Raw genomic sequence first — 13,209 nt, forward strand, 5'->3', positions numbered from 1 at the left:
GATGGCCAAAGCTGTCAGTTTCAAGTAGGCAAATAATTATGCAGTAAAACTTATGAGAAGGATGTAAAAATAAATATCTTGCCATTTCTCTTCTACATACTTTATTCATTCATATTAAATGGTGTAAAAATATCTAATAAAAATATTTTTATTGAATTGGAAAGGGAGCGGTCAGAGTGTTGTGGTAAAATACAAATCAATTAAATGTATTTAAGATAGCAGTACATTATTTAAATGCTTTACATGTTTAAATACTTTACATGTTTCCAGATAGCTCAGACTGTAATCAAACAGGATGTCAAAATTTAACCACTTTGTGTGTGTGTGTGTTTTTTAAAAAAATTAGGTCTTTCTTTTCTTTCTTTCTTTTAAAAAAAGGCCTCCCTCCAATTGCATGATTTCAGATTACTAGTAATAATAAACAAATCAATAAAAGCAATTTAATTTAAAATTTAGTCATACGAACATAGGAAGCTGCCTTAAACCGAGTAACAACAGTCTCTTCCAATTCTACCTGGAAATGTCAGGGAATGAACATGGAGCCTTCTACATTAAGAATAGGTTCTTTGTCATCAAGCTACAGCCCCTTTCTGATCATTCATTAATCATGCGAATTTAGCAAGGGTGTATTTGTGTTGTAGCATGCCTAACCCTAAGAAAAGACTTTGCCTTCTATATGACAAAAAGGGTGGAGGGGTTGGGATTTATTTATTTTCTGAAGATGGGACTTGCCGTATGTGGTTTTTATAAGTAGCAAGTACTAAAACAGCCAATAGGGTTACTGGGTTAAATTTTAAGTTTTTACTGTTAGTGTGTAAACCCCTAAATAACTTTCTGAAGCCTCCCCCTATATCCCTGCACCTTGGTAATCTGTGTGAACCTTTCCTTGTGTTGTCACATACGTGGTGGCCCAGACTAGGTCCTGCCTAGCACGCACTTTGTGGAAAACACAGCCCTTTGAAGTTACACAGGCTGCAACATTGTAAACGGTGAACTGGATGCTTAAAACGTTTTTGTTTTTTTAAATTTTACAGGCTTTCCCAGAAGGATGAAGTGACCTTTGGGCTGTATATGATTTCTCTTTTGAGAATTGCTTTATCCATTTCAACTTGTTGCATTTTTGCTGTTATATACTTCTATGGTATGTTGGAATGTTCAGTTGTTTATCAATACAGTGGTACCTCAGGTTACATACGCTTCAGGTTACAGACTCCGCTAACCCAGAAATATTGCTTCAGGTTAATAATAATAATAATAATTTATTATTTATACCCCGCCCATCTGGCTGGGCTTCCCCAGCCACTCTGAGCGGCTTCCAAAAGAATATTAAAATACAGTAGTCCATCAAACATTAAAGGCTTCCCTAAACAGGGCTGCCTTCAGATGCCTTCTAAAAGTCTGGTAGTTGTTCTCTTTGACATCTGGTGGGAGGGCGTTCCACAGGGAGGGCGCCACTACCGAGAAGGTTAAGAACTTTGCTTCAGGATGAGAGCAGAAATTGTGCTCCGGCGGCGCGGCAGCAGCAGGAGGCTCCATTAGCTAAAGTGGTGCTTCAGGTTAAGAACAGTTTCAGGTTAAGTATGGCCCTCCGGAACGAATTAAGTACTTAACCCAAGGTACCACTGTATTCCAAACAAATGAAAACATACTGAAAATGTTTTAAAAATAAAATAAAAACCTGCTGCCTCATTAATTGTTTAAGGCATCAGTCCTATACTCAAATAACTAGAAAAAAGCTTCACTGAAGCCCAACTAATGGGTAGATCTGAGATATGCAGGGCTCAGTCTGTGACGAGTGGTCTGACTTACAGCTGATAAGTATGCCACAGAGTGACTTTCTGCTTGTTATCCAATTACCTTTTCCAGAGTGTTGCCATTATCTTCTACCCATTTTAATTTGTAAACTTGTAGGTGGTTGAACTCTGGATTTAGGCCTAATGTTTAGCTTATAGAAACATTCAGCAACAAAAGGGAAAATGCTTAGTGTTTCCATCACATTATGGTGTGTATCCAGAGAACCATTGTCAGAATTTCATTGGGAATTGGGCTTTCCCACCTACCAAGAAGTCATCCCTTGTGGCTGGACAACCCTCTCACAGATGGGGTGAGGGGAGAAATTGGTGGAAATCAGAAATCCCTGAGTGAAGTGATAGGGGTTTTTCTGTTTTTACCATATCATGCTGAGGTTCTGCTCGGTAATATTAAGGAAGAGAAATACAACTGATTTCTCGATTAGGGATTTCACATAATATGCAATACAACAATATGACTTAAAATATCATTGAGGATAAATCTATGATGGCTACTACAATGACCGTGCAGTTTTGAGGTTTCAGAAAGTACCAGTTACTTGGAAGCTTCCCAGAGGCATTTGGTTGGTCCTGTGTAGAATATTAAACTGGACTAGTTGAACATTTGATCAGATGCAGCAGGGCTGCTGCTATATTCCTATGAGAATAGAGCTTAGAATATGCCACCCACATGAATAAAAAGGTATTATGCAATTTCTGCTAATTTAAAAGAGTTGCTATTACTAAAGCACCTGTACATCCTAACACTAGTTTGTCTCGGTTTGTCTCTAGCTCTTCTTCCCACTGTTCATTTATCCCGCACCCAGTGACTGCTTTGTGTTGCTTACAAGGCACTAAGTTAAAATGACCTGCAGACCTAGAAATGTGAGGTGCAAATTTTAATTGGAAGATTAATCAATTAAAGTGTTAGCTGATTTATTGAAAAGGGCCAATTGTAATTGGTCAGGCCAAATTTAATCAGTGGAGCTGTGATTTAAAGACCCATTTGTTTATTTTTTTAAAGGCTATTTGACTGTGGTGTCTTGCTGTAATAGGCAATGAAACAGAAAATAAGAAAGATGACTTTCCTTTTAATAATGTGGCAGCAGTTGTTCATTAAGTTATCTTGAATTTCTTTCAGTATCTCAAAAGGCACTTCTGGTTAGCCTTTGTTTACATGCAAATATATTTAGATGCAATCAGCTGAAAAAAATTGATCTTATTTGTTTGACAACCCTCCTAGAAAAAGGTTCTGATGAGAGTCGTGGTTCAGTTATTTTCTATCTGGCTAGATGTAGAACAGTCCAAGTCTTTCTAATTATTCTTACCTCATAAAAAATGAGCAGGGTTTTTTTTGGGGGGGGGGATATTCTATCTGCTATGGCCCTGGAGCCCTCAGACTTAGTGTTCCTGAGCTGATATGGACCCATTAACTATCTCATCCTGAGTAAACACATTAACATGAGATTCTGTGTGTAGCCCCAAAATCCCTTAGCATTTGATCTTTGACGATTCGATCACTGTCTCCTCTGAGGATAAAGACCCTCTAGGAAGAAGCCAGTGGCAGCACCAAAGGCCCTTTAATTAGTAGGGTCTGGATTCTCCAGACCAAACTACAGAACTCTGGCAGCTGCAACAAGCCAGGGCTGAGGCAACTCTATTCTTTCCTGCCCTTAGGTGCTGTTTGTGGTCTTGAACTCTTGTTTTTGTTTTTTGTTTGTTATTATTTATAAAAGATTTTATTGAACTTCAAAAGTACATGTCTTGTATCTTTTTTCAAGTTGGTACAGTCTTTTCTACAGATCAGTTACATTGGTTATGAGACATTAGTGTTGAGTACAGTCTAAAGAACCTTTGGTGCTGTCTAGGGTTCTGAAATTGCTCTGTCATGAAGCTCGTTTGAGCAGTCCCCTGTGCCTGCTTTCACCGTCTTGCTTGCATGTCACCCAAATGATGGAGATTGCTGTGGATCAGGGTATTAATGAGGCAACAGAATCTAGAGCAGAATGGGTCTGGAGGTATTTTGGTACATCTAAAAAAGGCCTCCTTCACCATCAGTTTATTTTTAGTGGGAAATTATAGGTGCACCCTGGGTGTGAGTTAGACACCCCTAAAGTGTGCTACTGATGAATTGGAGAGAATGGGGTAAATGGTGGGAAAGGTAGACTTTTAATGAGCATTTTCGCTGACAAGGGTTACTTTGCTATGGAATAATAAATATGATACATGTTCACACATTAATGGTAGCTTTCTTGACCATGTAATATTGATATTAAATGTTGATAGTTTACAAGAGCCTTTTGGAATAATGAATTTTTACTATCTTCTCTCTGTGAGAGTGTGTCACAAACAGTTCCCTCATCCAGTGCAACAGCTCAAAAGAGATCACAGATAAAAGTTAAAGCGATTAAATGCCATACTTGCTTTGCATTTGAAATTCAGAAACTTTGTGCTAGATTGCCCGGTAGATCATCAATGTTTGACCAGATGGCTATCAATAATAAGTATTTATCACTTGCTAAGGGTACGAGTAATCTTCAGAAAGAGATAAGTTGTGTGGGATCACCAGCATACTTGGTTCAGGAACAAGCTTTTAATTCTGATTCCAGTAGTTCAATTCTAAATGTAGTAATAACACGATAAAAAGGATTTTTATAAGGATTATTTAGATTACAGAGGTCTCCACTGTTGCTCGCTCTTCAGATGGGAACAAGCTACATACACCATCTGTAAGTATCATCTTAGGAAAAAGTTTTACAAAATGCACCCCTCCTAAAGAGGCAACATTTTCAAAACACATTATGCTCCATCCACTTATCTTTTGGGAAATATGCATACACATAAGCAAAATATCTTAGTGTTTTCCTGCTTCCTGACTGGCATGTGTTGTTGCTTACCTGTCTCTCATAGAAAACATTTCTAACTGGTTTATATCACAGCATAAGACAGGTTATTTAAGTGCCCCAGATCTCTTTCAGACCAGTTAGCAGATGATTCAAAGCAATGTTTCTTACAGTGTTAAAATGTATTGTTTTGCATTTTCTGCTTTCTTAACTGCTTATAATCATAGAATAGTAGAGTTGGAAGGGACCACAAGGGTCATCTAGTCCAACCCCCTGCAATGCAGGAATCTTTTGTTGAAATCACTAGACCAGTACTCTGATTTCAAGTTGCTATTTAGCCACAGGTTGTATGTGAGCAACAGTCTATAACCAGAATACAAATGGGCCATGCCACTAGGCACAGATGATAAGCTATGCAGACTCATGATTGCAGCCTTCCTGATCAGATTTAGCATATGATAATGTGATAGTGCAGCATGACAGTTACAGTTCACCTGTTCCACCTGTATCATTTTTACTCCCTCAGCACCTATCAATAGAAGCAACTTCATTATGTGGCATGAACAGATTCATGACAATCTACCATGTCAACTCGAAAGTAAGTCCTATTGAATTCAGTGGGGCTTACCCCCAGATAAGTGGAGTTAGGATTGCAGCCTAGGTTGCACTTTGCAGGACTGTGCAAGAAAACTAAACACTGCAGTGCAGTTGTGAAGAGTAACATCATAGTACAGGATTTCCATTTAAGATTTGGCTCTATTTTAACAGGAACCCATGGCATTCACTGAAGTAAACACATGCATTTATTTTAACACAAATATCCCACCCCCTCAAAAATAAAATAAAATAAATCCTGCAGGAAATCAGGGCCAGCTGCAGCTCACCACAGCACATTTTCATGTGATAGAAGGATGTAATGAGTACAAATTGTCAAATGTATAATAAATTTGTAACCTGGAACTGCTAAAACTATAGTGGAAGAAGCAATCTTGATGATTCTGCCTGATGTAGGCACTTCAGATGGTACAAGATAAAATGATGTTTGGTTCACAGGACCTTTTTCCTTCACTTTGAATTGAAGAGTTGACATTCTGTCTGAGGCAAGCTACTGGCACCATGAATGTCAGTTGTTGGGAAAACAAAAGTGGCAGGGGCCTATTGAACCTCATGCCCTGCTTGTGGGTTTCTCATAGACATTTTCATTGGCCACAGTGAGAAATAGGATGCTGAATTGACCTTTGGTCTGATGCAGCAGGACTCTTTTTATGTTATTATCTTGAAGGTGAACATTTTTTACTATTTCACTACTTACACTATTTCACTTTTGTGGTGCAACAGAAAAGTGAGCTCACAATTCATTTCAGAACAAAAATGTGGCTTAGCTCTCAGAAATTTGGGAAACACTGCCCTAGTTTTTCACCTTGAGGTAATTAAAATTTTACTCTTAATCTCTGGGGGGGGGGGGGGAGAGAAACCACACTATCTGCTTTTCTGTTTGCATTTTCTTTCATCTTAAATAGTGACCTCTTCCATCAGTATGTTTATTCAGTTAATGTAGTTTGAACCCAGCTGACTGTAAAATACACAAAAATTAAAATTTCTTAATTAAAAATATGCCCAAGCCAACTTTTTTTAGCTTCCTTCAGATCTTACATTTAGTATCCTTAACAATTCATACTTGCTACCCCTCTGAAGCTGAGATAATTAGATGGCAAATTCTCCCTTATGTTTATAGTAAGCATAATTGCAAGTCTTAAGGGTATATTCTTTCCTCTCTCATTAATGTGATTCAAGAGAAAACTATACTCCATTTTTTGTTTCTATGGAAACGTTGACCCTTGTAATTTCAAAGTGGTACACAGAGAATTTAGCTGGATGAAGCATGTTAGTATCAATCGGAGTTAAATAATGCAGGGATATGTAATAAGATTTTTGTAATGTTTTGCTTCTTGTTTTTTTAAGCTGCAGTGCATTCCTGTGCATGTTTACTCAAGACTAATTCTCATTCTGTTTTGCTTACTCTCAGTGAAGAGTGCATAGCACTGCAGTCTACAATATATGTATTGAAGCACAGCTCTTTAAAAAATTTTTTTTATTGATTTTATAAAGAAAAGTTGTGAAGATGAAGCACAACTCTTGAGAGTTCTTAAGACTTAAATGAAGATTGTTTAATTCCTTTAAGAAGACCTATGATCATTGGCCCACTAGTTCAGTGCTGACTACTCAGACTTGCAGTAGCCTTTCAGAATCTCTGACAGGGCATCTGTTCCAGCCTTGCTACCTGAGAACTTATTTAAATGGAATTACCTGGGATTGAACCTGGAATGATCACTGACACCCCAGTCAGGTGTTTTGCCTGTAAAACATCCATGAGAGTGGGAAGAGCAGGGGATGAGCATGTTAAGCGTCCCACACCCCACTCCATTGCTGTCACTATCAACCTCCAAGTCACAGACAGTGAAGGTCTGAAGCAGGAAGCCTTCTCTATGTAGTTCAGTAACTGATTTGAACAAATGCCCTGATTTCTCTCGAAATGTAAGGATTCTATATCACATCTCTAGCTAGTTTTGTTGTTTGTACTGGATGGTTTTTTTTGTGCCTAAGAAGGTCGGCAGTTCGAATCCCCGCGATGGGGTGAGCTCCCGTTGCTCGGTCCCTGCTCCTGCCAACTTAGCAGTTCGAAAGCACATCAAAGTGCAAGTTGATAAATAGGTACCGCTCCGGCGGGAAGGTAAAGTGTGTTCTCCCTTATGGAGAGCACAGGTTGCGGGCAGGGCTGACAAGACACCTCACTGTTACTAGGCAAATGGTTTGGCCATCCTTTAAGCAGGGGCGGGCTGTTACTGGGGGAATCCAGATGTTGCCATTTGTTGATTGACAGCCCTATTTGTTAAATACAATGCTCGCAGCGAGGAACTTCCTCTTTTCGCTGCTTACTTTGGATCACCCGCCCTCCCTTCCCTAATTTTAGGCTGTTTGCTTGACCTTGCTATGCCTGTCATGGGGTCGTCTGCTTTGGGGCAGGGAACCTGGTAGGAATTTTGTCCATTTGGCTGATTAGTATGTGCCACTTGGTTTTCGCCTACTGCGTAGCAAATCGTCACAACTTGTAAGGTTTGCGGTTAGGCATTGGTCTTGGAATTGGTTGGTGGAGGGGTATGGATTCGGCTGTGCCTACCCCTCCAAAATGCTGCTGCTGCTTCAAGGGTTTTCTGTTAAATGAACCCAGGGGCTCCCCATGCTTTTGTCCGAAACCCCCTGGCAAGGGGCTAAGGCCACGCAAGCCCCTGGGAGCATTCTGGGGAGAGGTGAGGCATGGTTCCCAGTCCTGTCTCTCTCCCCAGGTAACTTACCCTTGCTGACTTCGCGGGGGGTGTGAATGTCAGAGCTGTCCCCGGGCGGGGTCAGTTAGTGCTACCAATGCCTAAGCAACCACTCACATTGCTGTAATTTGACTAAAGATATGGCCAAAATTATGCCAAAAACCTTAAACAAAAATTAAGTGTCAATTGTGTTTTTCTTTGGGACCTCAACGTGCAAACGGCGTTTCCATGTGCTGCTCTGGTTCGCCAGAAGTGGCTTAGTCATGCTGGCCACATGACCCGGAAGCTGTACGCCGGCTCCCTTGGCCAATAAAGCGAGATGAGCGCCGCAACCCCAGAGTCGTCTGCAACTGGACCTAACGGTCAGGGGTCCCTTTACCTTTAGTATAAGGTTGGAGAAGGAAACTCACAGCATGTTCATCACCTTCCATAAACAAATAATCTCAGTATATAATTTCCTTTAGCTAGTTTGGCTTAACTGTAGGTGTCTAATCAAACTTGCAGGGTACTTATTCAAATTTCCTATTAGATATGTTTATTCATTGTATACTTAATAAGCAAATTGATTAAGGGTAAAGTCACACATTCAGTTAGTCAGCATCCACTATGGACCACTGCCTTTAAGGACCTCCCAGCTTGACCCTGATTTTGGAATGTTTGCTTCCAAAGCATATAAGAGGCAGTGATCCATGTTTTGCTTACTGTTTGTAGACTGAGGCTAGCAGTTTCATCTGTTAAGGTTAGTTACATGAAATTGTGATAACAGTTATTTGGTAGCATGTAAACCTCCCTCAATGGCAATGTATAATTTAAAAGTGACCTAAATGGTCTCAAGCTGTCTTGGTGACCTGTAGCCTAATGAGAAGAAGCAGCAATTCTAAGTATAAACAGGATGGGTAGGTGGGGAAGATAATTAAAATCACAGGGAGTCTCAGATGTGAAGTAACTACTTTGATTAAAGTTGGTTTATGCCCTAGAATATTTTTGTATGGTACTAGAAGATAAAATTAACCAAGAAAATGTTGGGCTAACTTTCAGTAATAAAAAATATAAAATTAAGCATAATTGAAGATCTCACTGCACAATATGCAACTTAAATTTAAAATAAAATAAAACCCAGATCCCTCCCTCTTTCCCAACCCACCATTCTAACACAGTTGAAAGGAGTAAATGGATCTGTTAGGTAGAGTTAGTGGGACTGAAAAGGTCCATGAGTTCAATTAGTAGCCAAATATCCCATCTTGTTACAAAGGGGAACACATCTCCCCAGTACTGCAGATAGAAGTAGATGCTTCACATGATGTATGGCAGGGATATGACCAGTTCGTTTTATAGTAATGAGCGACACAATTCTCTGCCTTTTCCAAGTACTCAGACAGCAATATTTCATCTATTGTGAAATAATCACTTTCCCATTGCAATAGTGAGTTCCGTATAGAATGTTGTTACATGAATGTTGCAGGCATTTATTTTTAACAGTGGCATATGCATAAGTTAGAAATAAATACATAAATTAGACATAAAAACAACAAAAATATGGCATTATCTATCATAGAAATTGCAGGCAAGGGGATATTTAACCAGATGAGGAGTGGCTGCACAGCAGGGAACGGAAGGCTAGGACAGAAAAAGTGTGGGTTATCAAGGTTATTGAATTTTGGCAGAATTTGCACAGTGGAGCAGATAGTTGGCAGTCACATGAGCTGGTCAAAAGAGATGAACCTTAAGACTTAACTCCTAGAATCTGAAGCAAGCAACAAAACTCAAGAGAGTTGTAGTTGTAGTTGGAACCTTATGGTTCTATGTCCTAGATAACTTTGGGAAGCCCACAAGCAGGACATGAAGAAAATAGTTCTCTCCAGCAGTTTGTACCGGTGTTTAGAAGCATACTGCCTCTCAACATGTGCATATATCTGCCATGATTTTGATGCCCTGTATGTGGTAAAATTCAGAGAATCAACACAGTTCCTTTGGTTATAGGATACCTGGTCCTATAATTTTGAACCTGACATTCACTGAATAATAAACCGGACAAGTTGTTCTAAGTTAAACTAAGTCTTCATATTATATTAAGAGACAGGAACTAAAGCTTTCATGGTAGATGTCACAAAAGTACTTTGGTGCTTACGCTTCTTCCATAAACTGGCAGACAAGCAGTTGACTTTATTGTGTACATTAAATAATGTGAGGCTTCAGAATGAATGTGAACATGCAAGATTATTGATCTATCCTGTTTCCTAATGCAGAACATTTTCTCTCAAAAATTGATAAGCTTATATGTTTGGTCTCTCAAAAATTGATAAGCTTTTATGTTTGGTCTTCTTTGGATTTCAGTGATTTATTTGTTCAGGTAGCTTGTTTCTGCAAGTAATTTAAGTATCAGATGATTGAGATAAATTTAACTATGCAAAAACTACAATAAAGTAGCTTTTTTCCATAAGCAGGGGTTAGAGGCTTCTGGAGAAACTTAGATTTCAAGGGGCCTCTACCTTGGCTTCTGATTCACTTTGCAGCACAACCACCATGCTGGCATCACAGCAGTTTTTGTTCTCCATTGATGTATTTCACCTTAGTGTAGGCCAGCCACAAGAACTGCTTTGTGGGGCTGTAACATCAGTCGTTTTGCTAAAGGGAAAGTTTATATTTTAATTTCATAAAATTTATATATATTGTAGGAAAAACCTTAAAGCAGTTCCATCGTCAGATACACTGAGGTGAATGAGTGACTCAGTTCTGCAGTTTAAGTGATGGCTCTTGCTTTTCATGCATAAATGTGTATATCAGGAAAGCTGGTTTAGAAATAAGCTGTTGTAAAATTGTTCTAGTAAAATTGTAATTTTTTTAAAAGAAGAGGATATTGGTGACTGGAATCTTACTTGGTGAGCCGTCTGTGCACTTGCCTGTCTCTGCTGGGTGCCAGTGTTGTACGGGACTTTACAAGCATGCTTTGCTAATTTATTTTTTATTCATAAAATTCAAAACAGATGTATGCAAATTAGAGTATGGAGATATTGAAAATGAAGCAGGGGATAATTACCAAAGCAAAGCAGAAAACATAAAATTAAACCAATAGTGTAGCTGCGCTTTTGCTAGATGACACCAAAATTCCGCATAGTCCAGCACTCCTTCCAACTGTGTCAAGCCAGAAAACTGACACTGTATTTGCATATTTGCTTCCTCTCTTTTAATTTATAACCTGTAATGATCTAGGAGAGGATGTCCTTTTATCCCATGGTTGCTAAATTTCTTTGTGCAGGTTTAAAAAAATAAAAATAAAATCCAAATATATAGCACCTAGTAGATAACATCTGTTTAAATGCTTGCGTTGACAACTGCAATTAAGGGGAAGCAATGCTTCTGTTTTCTGAAGCCATGTGGATCTCCTCATGCCATTTATTATTTCTATAGTGGTAAGCTTTACAATAAAAAAATACAGCAGTTCCCACCGCTAGGCTTTAAAACCTCATCATGTTGAATTATTCTAGCCTCAGGAAGGCTTTCCACTAATTTAACCAAGACAAGCATTATAAAGCAGTTTCCTGGATCTCCCCTGGATGCTTTGCTTAATATTGGCATTATGTTGGCCAGCTTCCAGTCTTCTGGCATGGAAACTTGTTTTAACAATACATTACATATTTCAGCAATTTCTCATTTGAGTTCTCAAAGAACTGACATGAGGCACAATGTACAAGTGGGCCTCAGACATGGTTAATTGAGGTAGCAAAGTCCTACATTTATAGATTAATTGACTTCACATGGAAAACCCATGTTAGAGAGAAGGCTTGAAAAGTAGCAAATTCTCTTTGGAAATCTTCTGGGCATTCAGCATTCACATGTGCATTTCCTGACACTGAGGACAACGAAATAGTAGCATCCTGTCTTCATCTGCTGAATGGAATATTAAATCATTATCTGAGTCTTAAGAAGAGGCCAATGGAACACTTGCGAAACTGAAGAATTGTATCTGTAACGTGTTCACATGTTATGTTCAACAAATGTACAATCTATACCCACATGTACATTAGTTAGGCTGGACACTGAAATATTTATTCACATATAATATTCAACAACTGTACAGACTGTGTACACAGTAAATGAGCTGTAAAAATCAACAAGCGAACACTCTTTCACACAGGCTTGTACAGACTGTGCCTGTGTTCGGTGTAATTTCTGAACAGACCTAAATGCAGTGGTGGAGGAAGTGGGGTGCGGGGGGTGCTGTCCATCTTGGGTGTCATTACTGGGGAGGATGGCAAATGAGGTGTTTTTTTAAAAAAAACACCAATTGGGCTCATGAAACTTTTTAGGAGTGATGTGGTGGCTTAGGTGCCTGCAGGTTCCGCGCTGCCTGAAACGGCAGCGTGGGACTTAGTCTGCCTACTGTCTCTCCCTCAGCCCCCCTACAGCTGAGGGGGAGGCAGTGCAGAGGCTCCAAGCGCTGAAGAGGCCTGCCGCCCCCTGCCCCCATGGGCACGCCCCCGCATCAGACACCCGGCGGCTACCTAGACGCTGCCTAGACGTATAGCTGAAATAAATATTTGGCTATACCAGCTGTACTTTACAAAAACATGCTAATTTTTAAACAATGTGTTCTGCATCTCTTAGAATTAGAAACATATTCCCAAATGACCCAGAAAGCTGTCTGCAAACAAATGCTGGCTCCCTCATCCTGAAAAGCAAGAAGAGCGCTGCACCCCATCGTCACCTTTGACTGGATTTAACTGTCCAGGCATCCTTTACCTTTACCTACCTGTAAATGATACATGCCGTGTTCTGGCAAGTGCTGCAGTTGTTGAGATCTTGGCCAGTGCGGTAGAAGTTCCGCCTGCAAAAAACAATAGGTACTATGATTTATTTAGAAAACCAGCAATTCTACTCTTATCTCCTCAGTCACAACACTTATTTTGCAGGCACTACCACGTGTAACGCTTTAAATATTAAGGAATATTATTAGGAATTTGATTTTACCTTGATTGAATTAGACTGGAATCCTACAGCACTTTCTTACAACACAATCCCATACAGGTTTATACTCAGAAGAGAGTCTCATTGAATCTAATGTGTCTTACTCCCAGTTTATTGGGAAGTTGGCCCCATTGACTACAGTAGAATTTACTTCTGAGTAAACTGTACTGTAAATCCTTGCACTGTAAATCCTTAAAAGAGCTCAAAATAGCTTATCTCTTTCTCTTACTTACATGGAAGCAGGCTACACAAAATTCCAGATGTATCTCATTGGGGGAAATGTGGGTG

At 39.4% G+C, this 13,209-nt stretch overlaps 2 protein-coding genes across 8 annotated transcripts in view; one reads left to right on the plus strand and one right to left on the minus strand.

The window, feature by feature from the left end:
- The window catches only part of DOCK2 (dedicator of cytokinesis 2), a 252,567-nt gene that overhangs the window by 91,611 nt on the left and 147,747 nt on the right, over positions 1–13,209 (plus strand). The window lies entirely within an intron of this gene.
- INSYN2B (inhibitory synaptic factor family member 2B) overlaps positions 1–13,209 on the minus strand; it is a 73,041-nt gene that overhangs the window by 3,635 nt on the left and 56,197 nt on the right. For all 3 annotated transcript variants that reach the window (XR_014165232.1, XR_014165233.1, XM_081899154.1), the window contains exon 3: positions 12,707–12,781. Coding sequence is in view for 1 of the 3 variants with exons in the window: in XM_081899154.1 (XP_081755280.1) it covers positions 12,707–12,781 (75 nt within the window). In the remaining 2 variants the exon portion in view is untranslated. The remainder of the gene's footprint in view (positions 1–12,706; positions 12,782–13,209) is intronic.

The sequence above is a fragment of the Podarcis melisellensis genome (genome assembly GCF_964234715.1).
Source record: "Podarcis melisellensis genome assembly, chromosome: 2".
In the NCBI taxonomy this organism is placed as follows: domain Eukaryota; kingdom Metazoa; phylum Chordata; class Lepidosauria; order Squamata; family Lacertidae; genus Podarcis; species Podarcis melisellensis.